At 36.3% G+C, this 21,118-nt stretch overlaps 1 protein-coding gene across 2 annotated transcripts in view; it reads right to left on the bottom strand.

The window, feature by feature from the left end:
* EIPR1 (EARP complex and GARP complex interacting protein 1) overlaps nt 1-21,118 on the bottom strand; it is a 202,336-nt gene that overhangs the window by 12,274 nt on the left and 168,944 nt on the right. For both annotated transcript variants that reach the window (XM_027840228.1, XM_027840229.1), the window contains 3 exons: nt 18,465-18,564; nt 3,619-3,755; nt 438-605 (listed from right to left, as the gene is read on the bottom strand). In XM_027840228.1, coding sequence (XP_027696029.1) covers nt 438-605; nt 3,619-3,755; nt 18,465-18,564 — 405 coding nt within the window. The remainder of the gene's footprint in view (nt 1-437; nt 606-3,618; nt 3,756-18,464; nt 18,565-21,118) is intronic.

Here is a 21,118-nt window from a genome sequence, read left to right on the forward strand (position 1 = left end):
AGCTGTTGTGAGGATCAAATGAAATAACATGGACAATGCTGTCATTGTAAACTATTATGTATTACAAGTTGCTGTTATTATCATCAGAGCCACTATAACCAACAGCAATGAACCCCTCTACTTCCTCAAGTAGGACAAGTATGTTTGTACAAACCTTCACGAATTGCACATGTATTTTTTCAGTGATTTATAAAAAGAACACACTAGAAATTACCAAAAAACTGAAACTTCTTTTCCACACTGTTAACTTATAAACTGTTAAAAGAAAATTCAAATTTGAAATCAGCATTTTTATACAAAAGAAGGAAAAAAACTGAATAGTCCATATCAGCCCAAATCAAATTCTTTTGTACCTTTTTATATAGCAAAGTAATTATAAAAATAAACAATATATACTCTACCTACCCCTAAGTCAGCATACAAAAAATTCACATTACCAATGGGAATGCTCATCGAGTGTCTTCACAGGTTCACCAATGTTTCTAGTGTCCCAGAATTTCACCTTGCAGTCATCTCCACAACTAGCCAAGTAGTATTGTTTATTGGGATTAAAGTCAAGGTCCCGTACCAGCTGTCCATGGGCATTCTCTATGCAATATATCTGGCTGGAAAACAATAAAACATAACAGCATACAAAAATAAATTGATTAGGAAAAAGTTGTGCTCTTTAAAAATGAACTGGTTTCCCAGTAATTTGTTTACTCCCAGGGAACTAAGAGTTCTGGTCATTTCAGAGCTGGGAAGTTAGGGATAAGTTTGGGGAAATCCCAGTTGGCATCACGAAGGGCTTAAGTGGATTTCCCAGCTCTTTTCAGAACCCTTTTTTTTTCCCTTTGAGGAATCTGTTGCACGTAACACCAAATGAAATAGTGGATGCCAATTTGAACCTGGCAACAACCTTCTTCTAAATGAAAATAAGAATGAGCAATATATTAATGACCTTCAGGGCTGCCTTTAGAGTCTTCCTTGATTTCAAACTTTTGCTATAAGAACAAACTGAGTGCCCTAAAAAGTCAAAGTGGTCTGATTGAAAAAGATTGGTGATGATGGGGAAGAGCGAGGTGGATAAGAGTTTTGAGAAAGATGCCCACAAGAAGAGGAAAAGGAAGGTTAGAGGTGGGAAAGGAGGTAGGAAAAAGGGGAAAAATAGGACAAGAGGCGAGAGTAGTAAAGGAAAAGAAAGTTTGTTAGTTGGCGGCTTCTTCCCTTTCTCAGTTCCTATTTTTATCCATTCCTTCATTCTGTACATTTTAACATAGGTAATCAAAAATATCCATCCTGTAAACTGACTCCTCCTAATTCTAATAATTGACTGCAGGGGGAAATGAGTTTAGTTTAGGGTTATCTAGTGAGATGGGGGGGAACTAGAAGAGAGATTGGGGTATCTCTGATTTGCTTCTTCTTTGACCCAATATCCAATAAACTGAAAGCCTTGCTTCGAAGCCTTGCTATTCACAGCATTGTCTTATACATCATATTTTTATCCTTGGGTGTTAACTTAAGTCTTTCTTCTGCAGTTTAATTTCTTCTTGTTGCGGCATCAGTAGACAAAGTGAACAGCTGGGCAACTTCGTTCCTTGTAATTATCTTTCACATATTTGAAGACCATTATTAAGTCACCTTCTAGTCCTCTATTCTCCAAGGTGGATAAACTCTATCCCTTCCAACTTCTCTCCGAGGTTGTCTTTCTGGCCTTAAATCAGTTTCATTGTTCTCCACCTGGACTGCTTCCAGTTTTCTAAATTCTTTCACAAAATAGGACATCTTAAACTTGAAAACCTTTCAATAGATCAACATATAGAATTAAATACTGACAAAATATAGATTAGGCAAATGTTTCCAACATTTTTTCCTGCCAGTTGAATCAACTAATAAAGTATTAATTAGCCTACAACATGTCAACACTGTGCTATGCACAAAGTGGTTCTTTGAATAAGAAATGTAAATTAAGTGCCAGAAAAATGAGGAAAGTTTTCTGATTAGTAAATCTATGACTGTTTCTCTGCAAAAAAAAAGGTAAGTAATGTCCAATTGGAAATAACTGCCATTCCCATTTTCTGCTCTCTCCCCACTCAACAAAGAGACAACATGATGAAAAACGGATTAAATACTTAGGATTCTAAAATTCAAAGATCCATTCATATATTTTGGTTTTTTAAATGTTATTTTTAAGGGCTCCCAGTCTTTAGATACTAAAATGCTGGATATTCCTTCATAGAACAATGGAATTAGAAAGGACAGAAAGAGAACACTGAGGAGTGGTTTTCAATCAGTGTATTTATCATCTTTGAACTCTATGGCTTTCAGCTTCTGTTTATGGAACTAAATAAGCCCCTTTTATAGGTATGCACATGCTTGGAAAACAGCGATTGATTGCTGTACCTGGAGCTTGCAGAGGGAGCCATAGAACTAAATTTAAAGTTGTCCCCCCCTTAAAGGCAACAAAAGTTATTACAAGACATCCGTCTTCTTGGTTTAGTGATAAATTACAGTGTGCTGAGGGGATAAACTGTATCTTAAAAAAGCTTGCACAGGCTTCTGTTGCCATGACAACAGATATGTACAACATCACTCCTTTGCTTATCAAAATCACAACCAGAGCAGAAAAAATGCCTCTTATTTGTTCCAGTGGAACTGTTGGTTGTTCAGTACAATTACCTAAATGACAAAATTTGATTAACCAGTAGGTGTTTATCTTAAAGGTACAGTGATTATATATTAAAAAAAAAAACAATTAAACACCTCCTGAGGGATTGTAATTATATTAAGTTGTAATAGTTTATCATATATCAATCAGTCTATAGTCACTACTTCCACATAAATTTTAAATCATTATATGAGCACTGATTTTTATTATAAATAACTGCTACTAAAGGGATATCGATATATAGCACTAAACAATTAGCTTAGATAAAAGAATTCAGCTGAACTCAAAATGAAAAAAAAAGTTATACTACAAACACGACACAAAGACAGACACACCACGTTAGCCACCCTCCAACCCCCAAAATCCATTTGGCTCTTAATCATTTTCCTCCTCTGCTGCCTATGGGATAAAATATGAACTCCTTAGCTTGACATTTAAGGCCCTTCAGGATTTGGCTCCAACTTACCTTTGCAGCCTCATTTCATATTACTTTCCTTCACTCATTATATATTTCAGCCTAACTGGATCGATTAATAGTTAGCTATTATTCCCTTATCTTCTCCTGCTGTTTCCTACCTCCCTGCATCTGTGTGAATTGTTCCCTGTGCCTGAAATGTCCTCCTTCCTCATAGCGACATGTTAAAATCCATTTCAAGGCTTAGCTCAGGTGTCACTTCCTCCATAAAGGCTTTCTGATCAATTCAGCTGAAATCAGTCTTTCCCCAACTTTCTCAGAGGGCTTGGTTCAGATCTCTACCTTGACCTTACCATATTCAACTTCCCATCAGGCTTATTTGTGTAGGTACTGTAATTCTCACTTTCCCCTGGTGGAATGCAGGTTCCTTGAGGCCACATAGTAGTGCTTAATGAATGTTTACTGAATTGTTTAAGAGAGAGAGATAAAAAAGGAAGGCCTTTGATTCCTGTCAGCCCAAGCTCCATGTTAAATAGGGCATTACTGCTTCACTTACCTCATATTTCGAGTATCCCAACCGCGGATGGTAGTATCATTGGCTGTTGCAACTTGTGTGCAGTTGTGATGTGGGCTCCATCTACCAGAAGTAAACTTCAACTGACCTTTCCCTTCTAATGCTGTAGAACTGGACAGCTTGGCATTTGGACAATATTTCAAAAAGAATAAGAATAGAAAACCAAATTCAACTCATTGAACTAAGATTCTAGGTATAAAAATTAAAAAAAAAATCAGAAGCATTTTTGTCTTCTTCCCTTAAAAGGCCCACATGTTTAAACCTTATTTGGAAAACTATAAAATTGAGGACATAAGAAAAATAAAACAAAAAACCTATTAATAGATCTCTATTAAACAGGAATCATGTGCAAGTATATGAATAGAAATGATTTGCTAAAACTTGAAAGACAAATAATTCAAACATCTGGCCTCATATAAAGACGAGGACAGAGCCATTAAAGTATCACTAACATCTTGAGAATAAAAGGAATAATAGAATTTAGTCAATAAAACATCATTTTAAATTCTGTCTTCCTCTTCTTTTATTCTGAAGATCTCAAAGTACTTTATATGGAAGTTGATTAAAACTCATTAGAATAGTGACTATGTGGTTAATGTTTGTTTCAATACAATAAAAACTCTCTCCTAGAAATCATCATCTGCATCAGTGAAAGCACAGGAGGGCAGAGCTTGAACAAGTGAAAAGAAAAGTGACTCCTCTCTTATACGATGGAGAGTTGGATGCCATGTTGAATCCCAGCCCCATGTGACCTCAGTCAAATCACCTCACCCCTCTGGGTCTTAGTTTTGTTATCTGTAAAATGAAGAGTTTGGAATAGATGACCCTTAAGACCCACGCTTTGATTTAAATCCTATGAATTTATAATCAAGCTGATCTTTTTGCCCTATTCTTTGTTCAACTACCCTCACCAGTCTATTCACATGAGTATTTTTTCCTCCCGAATATATGGAACTGGCTTACATGTCCTTCTCACTCTAAGTTGTAGAGAAAATTTTAATCGCATTGTACCACTTAAAGAATCCATACTCTTCCCCTCCCATGAGGTAAATACTCCCTACCTTTCATTGCACAAGTTATTCCCACTCACCTATCTCAACCAAATAGTTTCCTTTGGTCACTGTGTATCTAATTATCTGACAGTGTCCTGAAAATTCTCCCCAAATAATCTCAAATCAACATTCATTTTAATTTACTTCAACTGGAAAAAATTAATACCCCCTACACAGTACTTTTATGAGAAGGGAGTGAGACTGATTAAACTAATAATGGTAGAATATTATAATTTCAAAAGCATTGGGAATCACCACTGTCTCTGAAAGAGTCAACTATATAATTTAGAAACCATTAGTATGGCAGAAAGGGCTCTGGACCTAGGCAGGAGAACTACATTCAATTTATAAACACATGGAAGATAATGTTTCTGGACAGAATCAAGAGAAGTAGGTTCAAATTCCTGCTTTGAGGGGCAGCTAGATGGCATAGTGGATAGAGCACTGGCCCTGAAGTCAGGAGAACCTGAGTTCAAATCCAGCTTCAGTCCAAACACTTGACACTTACTAGCTGTGTGACCCTGGGCAAGTCACTTAACCCCAATTGCCCAAAAAAAAAAAAAAAATGACATTTTGGGGCAGCTAGGTGGCACAGTGGATAGAGCACCGGCCCTGAAGTCAGGACGACCTGAGATCAAATCCGGCCTCAGACCAAACATTTGACACGTACTAGCCGTGTGACCTTGGGCAAGTCACTTAACCCGATTGTCTCACACACACACAAAAAAAATTTCCTGCTTTGACATTTACTATGTATATAAACAGACAAGTCACTTAGCCATTCTAAGCCTCAGTTTCCTTTAGTTGTAAAATTGTTGAAAAGAGTCACTACCTCTTTTCACAGGACTATTATGAAAAAAGCTCTTTGTAAATCTTTAAATGCTATAGAAATATAAGTTATTATACTCTTCTCATCTGTGTTGAACAGACATGGCCAAGTGATCCATCTACAATTTGAGTACAATCCAGCTACAGAAACATATCATCGATGAACAAAGTTACAGGGGGTATTTAAATAGGGAGACTGCAGAAAATCAGAGAAAATAGACCTGGAAAGAACCTCAAGTTTTGAAAAGGATCACCCCAACTCAAAGTGCTAAAGAAGCATGTAAGACTAATGAATTCTGCAGGGGCCACTACCATAAGGATAAAGAAAAACAGATGGAGGTCCTGCTTTCCCCTTCTCAGAAAGGATTCCACAAAGTCTTCTGAGCTGCAAACCTTTTAAGGAAAAAAAATACATATCTTATCTCTTTATTAAATTTGTGAAACTAATAAAGAAGCAGAAATTTAGAACCATATACATGAAAAGTCACGTGGATTTGAAATAGATAAACATTTACTGAAAGAATCTGCCCTAAAACCACTGAATTGGTAGCCCTGGAGAACTAGTCTTTAGCTATGACTACATCATAGCTGGTGATGGCCAGTGTCATAGTCGGAAGAAAGTCAGGACAATTCATTGTGTTACTTTGGGCAAATCATGTAACTTCTTTATGTTTCAGTTTCATCATGTGTATAAATAAGGAGGCTGGACTTGAAGACCTCAAAGGTCCTTTCTATTTTTGAATTATATGTGATCTTGGGCAACTGCCTTCACCTCTCTAGGTACTTCACTTTCCTCATTTGTAAAATGAAGGAGTTGGCTTAGATTATTCTAAAGTTCTTTCTAGTTCCAAGGTTCTATGATATTAGTGACATATTCAACATCAGAAAAAGCCTAAAAAAACCTTTATTTTGGGATATGCTAAGAGGTATCTACCATTACATATTCTCTACCCCAACCTGGTCCTCAGGGGATAAAGGGCACATTGAATAAAGTTCAAAAGGGACCATCTTACTGCAATTAGAGTCCTATGGCTTCTAAAATCTGACTGAATAGTAATTTTGGAAACCATATTTAGGAATCAGAATTAGGCAAGTCCCATTAGCTAGAAATGTTTAGTACCAGGATATCTAGAGACAGCAAAGATGTTTATAAGAGTGAGATGGTAGCAGAGAATGGTGATGATTGTACCATCAGTATTATGCTGAGATGAAAGACATACATAAATCACTGGGACAGACCATAATGTTGTAGGATGGGCAGATAGGTTCTACAGGAATTTGGTCTACATTTGGACAAAACAGAGCTATTAGTAAACTCTACAAATAGCTCTTTTGGTGTGAGTAAAATAATAATGTTTTATAAACTGTCAGTCATTTCTTCTACTTGACTATCTTAGATCAAACTCAATTTAATTAAATAAGCATTTATTAAGCACCTACCTTATGCAGGGTGCTGCGGACACACAGAAATATATTTCAGATGTAATAGATAATAGGTTAACAACACACTCTAAATACTGAAGGAAAAAAAAATTTTAAAGGTTTTACCTGGAAGGCCATTCAGGTATATTCTAGTGATATCTTTAGTACTATTTTAAAATATTCTAAAAACAAGAATTCCCTTTCTTCTTATTTACTCAACAAATATTTATTAAGCACTTATCATGTGCAAGATTATAGGAAATGAGCTCAAGAGAGATGATCCCAGTCTAAGATATCCATCATTGGAAAAAAATTTTGTGACTCTTAAGAGCCTTACTTTCCATGTATTCCTAATTATCACTTAGTTTGTTGATCATTCATGAGTAAAGTCAAGCCCAGAGACCGCCTCCATCTCAGCACAAGGACAATACTTTCACAGGGTCATAGGCAAATCTGAAATGGACCTAAGACATCATCTAATCCCATCCTCTCATTTTACGTATGAATAAACAAGAGGCCCAGAGAAGTTAAATGACTTGAGATATACAGGTAGAAAGTGACAGAGAAGGGACCTGAAGCACAGTCCTCTAATTCCAAATCTAACACCCATTCCATTGTGCCAATCAAAGGGCTTTATGTCTAATTAGTAAAAAGCATTTTTGTGAAATGACTTTTTATAACTCCTCTCAAAAACTTTCTTCTCAAAATTTTCAAGACTATAGAAATTCAATGTTAGTGTAATATGGTTCTTTGTTAACTCTATCCAAACCCTTCCTTCCATACAGCACACATCCATATAGAGATTGGTATGGTTAAAAGAATCACCATACTGGTCCAAATACAGTCTACTTTCCCTTCAAATCAAGTTTATATAAAATTTGAGTATGGTCAAAAATCAGTGTTATTTTTTTAACACCTATACACACATATAATTTTCAATGAGATATTTCAAGAGCATGGTCTATGTTTTAATCAAGATGGTATACAGCAGTAAATTATGAGCGAGGGCTGGGGGGATGTAAACATCTAAGATATGCTCCACATAGTGACAAGAAGAGGGACTAGACCTGTCATTTCATTAGGATACAGAACTCCATGATGAAGAAACTCCCTCTACCAATGTTGGAGAACACTTTCCCTGCAACACAGTTCATTGACTTGCCCAGGATCATACAGGCAGTATGTGTCAGAGGCAGAACTTGAACCCAGGTCTTCCTGGTTCTCAGGCCAGCTCTTAATTGCCTATGTTATGCTGCTTTACATGCCATATCATGCATTATTGAAACAGTGTTATAAGAAAACCAATACTTTGAGGCGTTGGGCTAGGTACTTTGAAGGTCACCTAATCCAGTCCCTTCATTTTACAATTGATGAAATTGAGGTCTAGAACATTTGGGTAAAGATTAAAATCTATTGGTTGCCCATAATCAGCCTGTTGGGGAGCCCTGGCATAAGAAAAGAAAAATAATAGCTTATTAGGCCCAACGCCTAGGATCACATATCCATGATCTGCCAAGCAGGCAGCTGACACCATGCCCCACTTTCTCCATGGCTTGAGAATAATCCCATGAGGCTAGGAAGAATTGCTGATAGGCACTAGCCTCTCCCTCCCCCTCCACTAACCTGGGCAAGTATATTTTCTACTGCCATATGGAAATTAGAAAGATGGAAATAAAGAAAAGAAACTCTGAATACTGCCTGTTTCCCAAACTCATAATTGTGCACAAGGTAGTGAAAACCCTAAGCTTATAGCCTGTTCTGAGAAAACTGCTTAGGAGATCTTAAATCAACAGGTTTTAAAGCATCTAGTACTGTTCTCAGGGGCCTAGGGGATCCAGAAGAAGTAAAAGAAATTATTCCTGCCCTTGGCTGGAGGAACTTTAGTCTAACGGATGGGACTTTGGTCTAGCTTAACTACTAACTGTAACTATATTTTTAAAATCTAACTGGAGGACCATTGACCTATCTTAACTACTTACTAGTAAAACCACACAAAATAAGAAGAAAACAATTACATGTCAACTGTGTAGGGCTGATCCTGGGTGCCATAGGAGTTCAGAAAAAAGACATTGATATGGGCTGGCACAGTCAAGAGGAAGTCTTTATGGAAGAGGAGTATATGAATAAGGCTTCGAAGCATCTAACTAGGAGTATAGGAGAAAAGATATTCCAGGCACAAGAAATTATATGAGCAAGAATATGGAAATAGAAATAAGTCATGTTGGGTTAAATGGACCTAATTAACTAGAGTGGAGAGATCTTATGTTGGGGAATAGTGATTGGATGGATAGGATGGGGCCACTTTACAGAGAACCTTGAAAGCCAGGAAGAAAAGTTTGGACTTGATACAGTTGGCTCCTTCATAAGTTTGTGAGCTAAGAAGTGTCATGATGAAGGGGATATTTTAGGAAGATCAATCTGGCAGCGGTGGGCGGGATGGTTTGGAGGGCAGAAAGACTGCAGGCAAGCAGAAGGCTGCTGCCAGGTGTGAGGTGAAAAGGAAGCACAGGAAAAGACAAGTGCTTCCACTAAAACCTAGTCCCCAAAGGTGCAAAAAAAAAAAAAAGTCTGTAAGGTAAATTTTAATAAAAGCCCCAAAGCAAATTTATTATCAGTTTTTACCGAGTGCCCACACAAGGTGAACAGTCTAGCATAGAATGGAAAGCCAATCAATCACATTTTTTTGTTGTTTCCTGGTGCAATGGAAAGAAAATTCTGTAAAAGATCCACAGCATGCAATGTACATGGTTATTAGCATTAAAGAGAAATATTCAGTGATTCTGAGGTTTTGTTGTAGTTGTTGTTGTTGTTCTTGTTGTTGTTGTTTTTAAGATTAAAGGCATTCCATATAGTTATTCACAGGAAATGCTGCTAATGCTATGACAGAAAAAAAGATATGTCTTCTAATGAACAAAATTATATGACTTACATCAATTTTAGCAGTATATAAAAAGTATATTTATATGAAGGACATCAAATTTATAAGTGTCTTATAAGATTAAACTTCAAAACACAAAAACCTATAAAGTCTCTGGCACTAAAAAAAAAATTACAATCCAGCAGAGAGCCTAAAATTAAAACTAAATTTAATAAGGGGGAAAAAACCCACCTTTAACATAGTGTCTTATACACAGTAGCTCAATAATCTGATTATCAATGATATTGGAATACCAATTCATTCATTCATTCATTCATTCTTTTACATTATGATGTAGTGGAAAAAATACTGGACTCAGAAGACCTGGGATCAACTCCTGGCTCTTTCACTTACTAGCTCTGTGACTTTGGATAAGTAGTAACTTCTTTGAGCTCAAGTTTTATTATCTGTAAAATGGGGAAAAGAAATACTATTTACCCTACAGGCTATTGTGATAATCAAATGAGAATATACAAAACATTACATAAGTTTGAGACATTATCCATTCATTTATTTATCTAATAAATATTTGGAAAATGAATGCAGATTTTCTTGAGATGGAGAATAACAAAAGCAAAGAGCTTCATTTTGAAAAGGTATATATTCAAACTCTACCTTGTATATACTATTCAGAAATTTTTTTTCACTTTTAAAAATTTTTATTCTGGCATTTAAAGCCCTATACAATATGGTGCCCACACAACTTTTAAATCATTTCCGATTATTTCCCTTCATGCACATGCCATTTCATTTAAACTGGCCTGCTAGCTGTTTCATGCATACAACATTCCATCTATCCCTTCTGTGCCTTTGCATGGAAGGAGTCTCCTAGGGATGGAACAAAGTTACTGCTCATCACTCCCCCACTTCCTTGGAATCTTTAGTTTGCTTCAAAGCACAATATCAATTAGATACCCATGATTTGTTACAGATGGTTTTATTTACAATTTGTTTCCTTGAAGAAAATAAAATCTTAAAAAACACCTAGTTTAAAAAACTCTACCTCAGCAAAATTTGAAAGACTTCATAGATTTTATTTTAATATTTGATTAGGTTGTATTTACCTCCTTAAAAATAATTATCATAGGGCAGCTAGATGGCGCAGTGGATAGTCAGGAGAAGTCTGGCCTTGGAGTTAGGAGGACCTGAGTTCAAACCCAGCCTCAGACACATAACACTTACTAGCTGTGTGACCCTGGGCAAGTCACTTAACCCCACTGCCTAGACAAAATATTATTATTATTATTATTATTATTATTATTATTATTCTCCAGCAAGAATGTCTTTGAGAGAGTAATAAAAGGTACTATGCTTTTTTTTTTTTAAGATGAATCCCTCTCCCTCCCCAGCCCAACCTATACACCTCAAGCTTGAACTGCTCCACACCATGCATACACTCTTACCAATGTAGATTCACAGTCCTCAATATACTTACCCATGTCACTGAGATTATCAGTTTTACTCTCACCTTTCTACTGTCCATGTTAATATAGATATAAAATGGGCCTCCTCTTTTTTTCCTCAAACAATCAAATGAGGAAACTTTTTTTCAACAAAAAAACCTAAGTGTATCTTCAAAATGATCTTGATTCTGGAAGTTTGTAAGTACCTAGGTGGTAGATTGCATCTCTGTAATAAAGTTTGAACTCCAATGCACCCATACAGCACCTTATATATAGAAAGAACTAAAAAACTAAAAAAAAAGGTTGTGAATTTATTTAGCCCCCTATGCTTCAATAATTCCACATACACACAAACAGCATTAAAATGATTTTAATGAATAATTTGTTATTTCTCAGAAAGGCTTGAGGAGTTTAGAAACAAATATGTGTATGATATTAATAAGTTAAATATCAACATTTTTAGTGATAATTTTCCAGTGAGATGCCATGAAGAAAAATGAAAAGTACTACTTGACTTTAATATTTGCAAAATACAAGAAGTACCTACAGTTTCTGTGCTGCTGAAATTGGATGTGCAACTCAGTCAATTACTATAACTAATTTATGACTTCTAAGGCATGATTATAAAATAATGTGACTAATTTTTTAAAAGATAAACATACTAGACTTTATATATTTAAATGAATGTAATCCTTCAAAGTCTTTGACTTGAGATGCTAAGCTCCTCTACCAATGATTCAAGTAAAAACAATTTACATTTACAAAGGACCTACTATGCACAAGGCATTGCACTAGACACTAGGAACACAAAGATGGACTACTTCATGATGATGCTGCCACTAAAACCTCATGAGGATGTGCAGGAAAGCCTGGGTCCACAAAGGCTATGCCAATGGAGTGCCAGCTCTGGCACAGTCTATCAAGGTGGAAACTTCAAGCATTGGGCAGTGGGTAGAGGGAAGAGGGAGAGACTGAATATCTGCTGCCCAAGGAAAAGTCTAGCCTTTCAGACAGGCTTACTGCCAGGCTGATTACAAAGTAATGATTTTATTTATTTATTTTTTAACCATAGCAACCTTTGATGACTATCTACTAAGCTACAAAGGTGTTATGTATGATATGAGGAAAATTTATTCTAATACTGTATGATGTCATTGTTAACATTAATTTGTAACAGTCCCCTCTCTGTTTAAAATCCCCACTTTTTACCTTAGCTTACATTAAAAAAAAATTTTTTTTAAAGTTTCCAGGAACTGACTGAGGAATGTGATCATATTCCAGCTCCTTCCAAGGCCTGGGCCTCTCTATTTATTCCACAAACAGAAGCCAGACTTACCTCATCTATGCTACCAAGGGTCACTCTTGCTTGAGGCTTTTCCAATTAAAAATTTAGGGTGACCTAGCTCATAAAGGAGAAAGTTAACCAGGTAGATCTTAAATGAAGTGGTTTTCCTTGCTGGAATTACTAGAGGTGGCATGAATCTCATCACCAGGCCACATTCTCAGCTTTCACTCCTCTCTCCAACAGGAAGAGTTGAGAACTCTTAGCCTATCTCCTCATCAACTGTTCACAAGTTGCATTTTGCTTACAGGGGAGGTCCCAATAACATGCTGTTGGAAAGAGACTAGGATTTAAGATGACCTTAGAGCTCCCTTTGCATCTTTGGTCACCAAGAGAGATCACTGGCCTCAATTTTTTGATTATTTGCTGGCCTAATTAATAAGTTGATTTTTATTACCTGGAATTTTGTCTGTAAGAATTTTATAAGCCACAGATGTATTTAGTGGGGGGAATACCCACAAAGATGAATTTACAGATACATGAAGTAGTGAATGTCATTGTTCAAAACATTTTGTTACTATTTTAGAATTGCCTTGTGTAACAGTTTATGAAGCATCAAAGAAAAATCAGTCTCAATATTTTGTAATCATTTTATTGCCCATTTAATTAAATTCAGTAAACCCCAAGTATCTACTATGTACAAGACCCTGTGTGGGGGACTAGGGATATCACCATAAAAAAACAGCTTAGTCCCTATCCCGAAGTAGTTTGCAAAGAAGATTAAAACATCTACACAAATAAGTATGATACAAAGTAGAATGTGTTAAGTATAAGGGAGGGATGAGTCTAGACAAAGCACTTGAAAAAACAAGACAGAAAGAACTTTATTCAGCCAGGGGATCAGCAAAGGTGTCACAGAAAAGGTGACCTATCCATTGGGGATATCTGCACATTTGCAGGCAACAGGGAAGGAGCTAGTAGATAGAGAATATTGAGGATGAAAGAGAATGATCAACGAGGCATGAGAGATGAGAAAAAGTAAGATGAAGGACAAAAATGGAGGCTTGGTAAGAAGAAGGGCCACCTTATCCTCTGATAATGAAGCAAAGGAAGAAGAGACAGAAGAACAAGGCAGGGCTCAAAAAGGATGAGAAGCATTTCAATGGGAAGAGAAAGGGAAAAAGTACATTCCAGGAGGATGGGCCTATATGAAAAAATGGAGCCTAGACAAGGCAAAATGGGATCAGAAAAACGTTATTAGTCTAGTTTGCCTGGAAGGAATGTGAAGGAAATTAGATCAAAATAGGGTTAAGAAGTTAACTGGGTCATAAATGTCAGGCTAAGGAACTTAATTTTATCCAAGAAGTAAAGAGGGAGCCACTGAAGGCTTTTTTTTTTTCGTTTTGTTTTGTTTGTTTGTTTGCTTGTTTGTTTTAGCACAGGAGCAAAATGGCCAGATTTGTGCAATAAGAAGATGATTTTGGACAGAGAAGATTGATTGTAAAGGAGAGGAACTGAAAGAAACTTTTTACAATACTCTAGATGAACACTGATGATACTTTGAATAAGGGTAGTAAAATTATAAGTGAAAGGGGAAGAGCAGATATTATTAAGAAAAAGCTGACAGGAAGACTTGGCAATTTATTAGATGTAGAACAAAGGTGTCAAACTTGCTGCCCCCAAAACTCCCAAATACTCCAAACCAGATTAAAATGTAATGGGGAAATGTTTAACAAATAAAAATGTAATAAAACATAGATAATGTTAATTTGTGGTTTTCTGAGTCAATATGTGGCCCACAAGGATATGTTTCTATTTAAGTTTGATATCACTGACGTAGAGGGTAATAGTGATGAGAGAGTTAAAGATGACTCCAAGGTTTCAAGAATGGGTGACTCGGGAGGATGGTAGGGCTATCAACAGGAAGAGGGAAGTTGGAAATAGGGGGGTGAGTGATGAGTTTAATTCTCTCTTCTTCAGGAGGCCTGTTCTAGCCCCAGCCCCACCACTGGCACCTGGGCAAGTCACTTAATCTCTCTGAGGTTTTAGTTAATCAATCGATAAACATTTATTAAGTGCCTTCTATGTGTCAGGCACTGTGATACATGCTGAAGATACAAAAAGAAGTAGAAGAGCCCTTGCCCTCAAGGTGCTCATAATCTAAGGGGGAGACAATAAGCAAATGTATACAAAGTAAGCAATATGCAGAATAAATAGGAAATAATTAACAAAGTGAAAGCAATGGAATTAAGATGGGTTAGGGAAGGCTTCCTGTAGAAGGTGAGATTTTAATTGGGACTTATGGGAAGCCAGGGAAGTCAGAAGTCAGAATGGAAGAGGCACAGGGGACAGCCAGAGAAAATGCCCAGAGCTGAGAAATGAAGTGTCTTGTTTGCGGAACAGCCAGAAGGCCAATTTCAGTTTCTACCTCTGTAAAATAGGGAAAATAATATTGGCAGCAACTACTTCATAGGAATGTTGCAACACTCAGAAGAGATTATGTGAACATTCTTTTCCTCTATATTTTGAAAAAAACACTGGTCATTATCTCTTATTCTCTCTTCCTTTATTCCACTGCCTAATGAAAAGGTTATTCTCTCCAAAGGTAAATTCTCTATTTATATTTGATTCTATCCCCTCCTGTCTCCTTGAGCTAATTGCCTCCAAGATTATCCTTTCTCTCTAATCTATTGTTGTTCTGCCGTTTCAGTTACGTCTGACTTTTGTGATCCCATTTGGGGTTTTCTTGGCAAAGACACTGGAGTTGTTTGCCTTTTCCTTCTCCAGCTCATTTTACAGATGAGGAAACTGAGGCAAAAAGGATTAAGTGACTTACCCAAGATCACACAGCTAGTAAGCATCTGAGGCTAGATTTGAACTCAAAAAGATGAGTTTTCCTGATGTCAGGCTCAGCAGTCTAACCTCTGTGCCTCCTAGCTGCCCCCGCTAATCTGTAATCTCTCCTTATTTACTGGCTCTATAACCGAGTGTCCCCTAGAATAAAAAAAAAATGTCACCTGACTACCATTCTCTCAAGCTGTGGTCCTCTCTCCCTTTTTCCTTTCATAGCTAACTCCTAGAAGAAAAACCTGTCTACATTCATTGCCTCTACCTCCCATTCTCTCAATTCTCAACACTTTGCAACCTGGCTTCTGACTTAGCTAAGACTGTTTTCTCCAAAGTTACCAGTGATCTCTTAATTGTCAAATTTCATGGCCTTCTCTCAGTCCCCATCCTTCCTGACTTCTCCGTAGCATTCACACTATTGATCTCCCTCTATTCCCCCAGCCCGTGTTTCCATGACATTGCTCTTGCTTGGCTTTCCTCCTACCTGTCTCATCACTTCTCAGTCTCCTTTGTAGGATCATCATTCAAATGGTATCCCACTAATTGTGAAAGTACCTCAAAGCTTTGTTCTGTGCCCTGTTCTCTTCTCTCTTTATACTCTTTCACTTGATGATTTCATCAGCTCCCACAGCGATAAGTGAACTTCTGCCTTATCTTCCTGGGGCCCAGTCCTTTATGCCACTTCCTGAACATCTTCTCATTGTGCCCCTGTGTAGTATCCTCCTCCCTCCCTGCCCCCTGGAGAGGAGAAGGACCTGAGTCAGGGAGACCAATCAGAAGAATTTGCAATAATCTACATGAGATGTGATAAGAGCCTAAATGAGGGTGGTGGTCATGTGAAGAAATAAGAGAGATGGGAGAGATGTTATGGAGGTAGAATGGATAAGACTTGGCAACTGATTAAATATTTGTGATGACGAAGAATAACAAGACAAGGATAACACCAAGCTTGCAAACTCCAGTGATTAGAAAGATCTCACTGCCTAATAATGCCCATATTCTTTACATTGGCATTCCAGGTCTTTCACAGATTTGACCAACCTACCTTTCCAACCTCTCCTCATATACACTTATACAATGCCCATTGAGGAAAACCCTTACAAAGAGCAAACGAAGGAAGAAAATTCCCAACAATGAAGTGCCCTCAGCATTGTTTTATTTTCCCTTTCCACCATCATTGATAAAAGAAATTTCTTCCTGTAGCTACTGAGTACTACTAGATCTACAGACAAATAAGCTCAAATGGAAACGGAAATCTCCGCCAATATGATCCCCCCTCCCATCAAAATCTGAAGACCCTGTGGAAAGAGTGGGCTCTAGACCTCCCCTGAGTTCTGCTAATGATTATAAATGGCAAAGAATCTACAATTTAATTGCAAAAGGTAATGATGCAAGGAGCATAAGATTAGACTCACCACAGAAGGTAATATCCTCAAACAATAAAAAAAAAAAATTGAGAGGCTTGGTGTGAAGATGGTTGAAATCAATAGGAAGGTTTCTGTATTAAATACTACAGTGGAGGATCACAAAGTGATATTGACAGAACTGCTGACGGAGAATAAAAAAGGAGAAAGAAAACTAAATTGGTGTCCACAGAAAATAAGTTACAGATTAATCACCCTACCATAAAATCATTTTTAGATAGCTTAGGGTCTAAAGATACATTAGCAGTTTGATTATAAGATGGCAGTGCAAAATTGGGGAAGATAAAAACCTGCTGAATGCATCAGGCTTTGTTTCTTCTGGACATTCTAGTTATGCAGATACCAAGTGGCTCCTATCAGAGCAATCTTTATTGCCCAAAAATATATCCCTTACTGTATACCAGGAAGCCTGATAGCTAAAGAAACATACACATGTAGATGTAGTACCTGAATTCACCTTTAAAATATTTTTTTCTTATTCTGTTTTATTCTGAGCTAAATAAACATCAAATAAAATGAGCATTTCCACATGTACTGTAGAACAGGATGAAAAGGTTATACATGAAACTGCAAATCTCTATTATGTAGAGCTTGCTATTCTTTTTAAGTGTATAATCAATTCAACACATAATTTTCAAAGTTGTCTACTTGTATATGATTCCTTCTGTTCTCTTGACTTTTTTTGGAACGTGGAGGAGGGTAACATCTCTACTCTCTCTACATTCCCCTCTTGCTCAGATGAGAGAGAGAAAGAGAGAGAGGGAGGGAGGGAGGGGGAGAGAGAAAAAAAACCCCTTGAAATAAATATGCACAGTCATACAAAACAAATTCTTACATTATTCATGTCTAGAAAAATGTATGCCTATTCTGCATACTGGGTCCATCAACAGGTAGATAGCATGTTTCTCCCATGGGCACTCTAATCATGGCTGCTCAGGGTTCGTAAGTTTCTAAAAGTTGATTGTCTTTACAATGCTGATATTATATGCAAATTGTTCTTTTAGTTCTGCTAATTTTACTCTGTATCAGTTCAAACAAGTCTTCTCAGCTTTCTTTGAAACCATCCCTTACAATTATATTCACATAGTATGCAATTTTTTCAGCCATTTCCCAATAGATGGGCAATATCCCCTCTTGTTTTCCAGTCCTTTGTCACTGTAAAAAGAGCTCGCATAAATTTTTTTTTAACATATGGGTCCTCCTCCACTTTTTGGTCTCTTAAGGTCTGTCTCTTCTACCTTTAGATCTATGACCCTATGACTATGATCTTAATCTGACGATACACTTAAAATATTCACCAGAATCAGCATGTAGATCATAATAACATGGTTAATTTCTTACTGATACATCCCACAAACTGATATTATCACAACTGATATATCCAAGAATTTACAATGATAGAATTCCAATATGGTATTCCTGGACACCTTTGTCAATCTAGAATTATTAGAATTATGGGAAGACAAAGAGCTAGTCCTTAAATCTGCTGAGTGATAGCTTATCCCAATGAGACAGTCACTGTTTTGTTATCAATGTTAAAGTTCTAAATGAGTTTTAATTTTAAAACCACCCCAAATTTAAGCAAAGGCCTAGTTTTCAAGAAGTAAAAAAAGAAAAAAATTACAAGAAGTCTCTCTAATTCCTTTTCCTTACCACAGCTTGGCTTGAGCTTTCTTGCAAATCCCACAACAGCAAATGGTTATCAGCCAATGAAATGATCTTTTTACCATCGCCCATTGGCTCCCATGTAACACTGCAAGAATAAAAGGAATCAAAAATTAATATAGAACATTTAAAAATAATTATAAGAATTCTAATTTCTTTTCTTCTGAAACCAGTAATGAGGTTATTTTCCTTTTATTATTATTTTAATAATATTTTATTTTTCCCCAATTACATGTTAAAATATTTTAACATTGTTTTTAAAGTTTTGAGTTCCAAATTCTATTCCTCTCTCCCTCCCTCCCTGAGATGTTAAGCAATGTGATGTAGGTTACATATGTGCAGTCATGTAAAACATTTCCATATTAGTCACTTTCTACAAGAAGATGAAAAAAAGAAGGAAATGAAGGAAGGAAGGAACAAAGAAAGAAAGGATGCTTCCGTTTGTATTCAGAAAAATATACGTTCTTTCTCTGGAGGCAGATAGCATGCTTCATCATGAGTCCTTTGGGATTACCTTGGGTAACTGTATTGCCGAGAATAGCTAAGTCATCTACAATTCTTTATCCTACAATATTGCTGTTACTGTGTACAACATTCTCCTGGTTCTGCTCACTTTACTTTGCAACACTTTATGTAAGTCTTTCTAGGTTTTTCTGAAATCATCCTGCTTGTCAATTTTTATAGTACAATAATATTCCATCCTAATCATATATCACAATTTGTTCAGCTATTCCCCAATCAATGGGCATCCCCTTGATTTCCAATTTTTAGCCACCACAAAAAGAGCTGCCATGAATATTTTTGTACAAGTAGGTCCTTTTCCCTTTTTAAAAAAAAACTCTTTGTGATATTAGACCTAGCAGTAGTATAATAATGAGGTTATTTTTAAAAAACTTCTTTTCCTGTCCAATAGCCTTGAAATACAATTTATATATTTCAATAGCTAAATAACTGGTAAAACAAAAACAAAAAACTCCTAAGTGACATCTCTCTGATAAGAGATCAAGTATCTTGTAATTTGATAGCATTTGCATATACTTGATCTTTTTGAGCAACTTGAGTTGTATCTAATATAGCACAATTTTCTATTGTTTTGTATTCTTACTATCTAACTACATCATCATGGGAGTAAAAACATACTTTAGAAACAATTAGATTAAGCATAGAAATTAAAATTAATCAGTTTCATTGACAAGGAGCCAAAATAATTTTGTTGCTTCAAAACTCCAAAGCCTGATTAATTTATTATACTAAATATGATACTGACTCGTTAGAGTACCCTTGTGTGTTCCTATACTGTAATATCATTTTAGGTCTTTCAAAAGACATAATATTTCTTCAAATCACAAAAAGGAATGCACACAATTCTAAAGAATGATGTCTCCCAATGGCCTTGAGTTAGATACTCCAGAGTCACAGCACCGTCTTTTTTTAGCACTTAGAGAAAAATGTATAATGACCAAATTATATTAAACTAGCAATTCATAAAATCAGAGTTGGAAGAGGCCTAAAGAAGTTGTTTAGTCCAAACTAACACTTGCAAGTCTTGTTATCTAGCCCTACATTTGAAGACATCAATACAGATCATGAGACTTTCCAGAGGTGATCTGCTCTCATGGAAAACTCTCCATAGAATGGCCAAAAACTCTCACTACAAAATTCTAATTAAAAAATAAAACAAAGGACAAAATCAAAGAAGAATAGTAGTGCAACATTCTTTCCCTGTATAAGATGATATTAATCAGCTATTAATAGATCATGTACAAGTTGTTCATTTGTATTGGTTAATTTACATCTAGTCTTGCACTCTATTGTCTACTCCCTTGCAGGATCCCTTCTTATAACCAAAGGCATGCATTTTCTGGGCTAAGTAGGGCAAGGATGATAAGTTACAGCCATGCAATGGAAGATAACTTGACCATATATATAGTGCTAGTGAAAATTTCCTCAGATTTTAATTTTGTCATCCATGTTAGCTCTCTCTACCAGCTTCCTGTCATTTACAAATTTGCTAGGTATGTAATTTACAGTGTAATCTAAGTTACTGGCATAAACACTGAATAGAAGGTCAAGGATAGATCACTGATGCATATCACTAGAGACCTCACATCCAGATTCACAGTGAACTGTTAATAGGTCTTTGGGTAAAATTATTCAACTAATTTTGAATCCACCTAATTATCTACCCCATATCTTCCTACCTTTTCCCTAAGCATATCATAAAAAAAGACTTTCAAATACATTGCTGCAATTCAGGTGTATCTATGTCTATGGAATACCCCCAAATTACGAGTCTAATAAACTATTAAAAAATGAAATAGGGTTAATCTGGTATGATCTATTCCTGATGAAGTCCTCACTTAATGATTAGTCAATCAATCAATAAACATTTATTAAGCACCCATTATGTGCCAGACACTGTGTTGAGTGCTGGGGTAAAAAAGAAAGGAAAAAAAACAGTCCCTGCTCTCAAAGAGATCAAAGTCTAATGGGGGAGGCAACATTCAAACAACTACATAAGAACAAGATATACACAGGATAAATTAAAGATAACCTTTGAGAGAAGGTATTAGATTTAAGGAGGATAGGGAAAAGCTCCCTATGGAAGGTGGGATTTTAGCTGGACTTGAAGCCTGGGAAAC

Source organism: Vombatus ursinus, unplaced genomic scaffold (genome assembly GCF_900497805.2).
Source record: "Vombatus ursinus unplaced genomic scaffold, bare-nosed wombat genome assembly UNPS02014841.1, whole genome shotgun sequence".
Taxonomy (NCBI): domain Eukaryota; kingdom Metazoa; phylum Chordata; class Mammalia; order Diprotodontia; family Vombatidae; genus Vombatus; species Vombatus ursinus.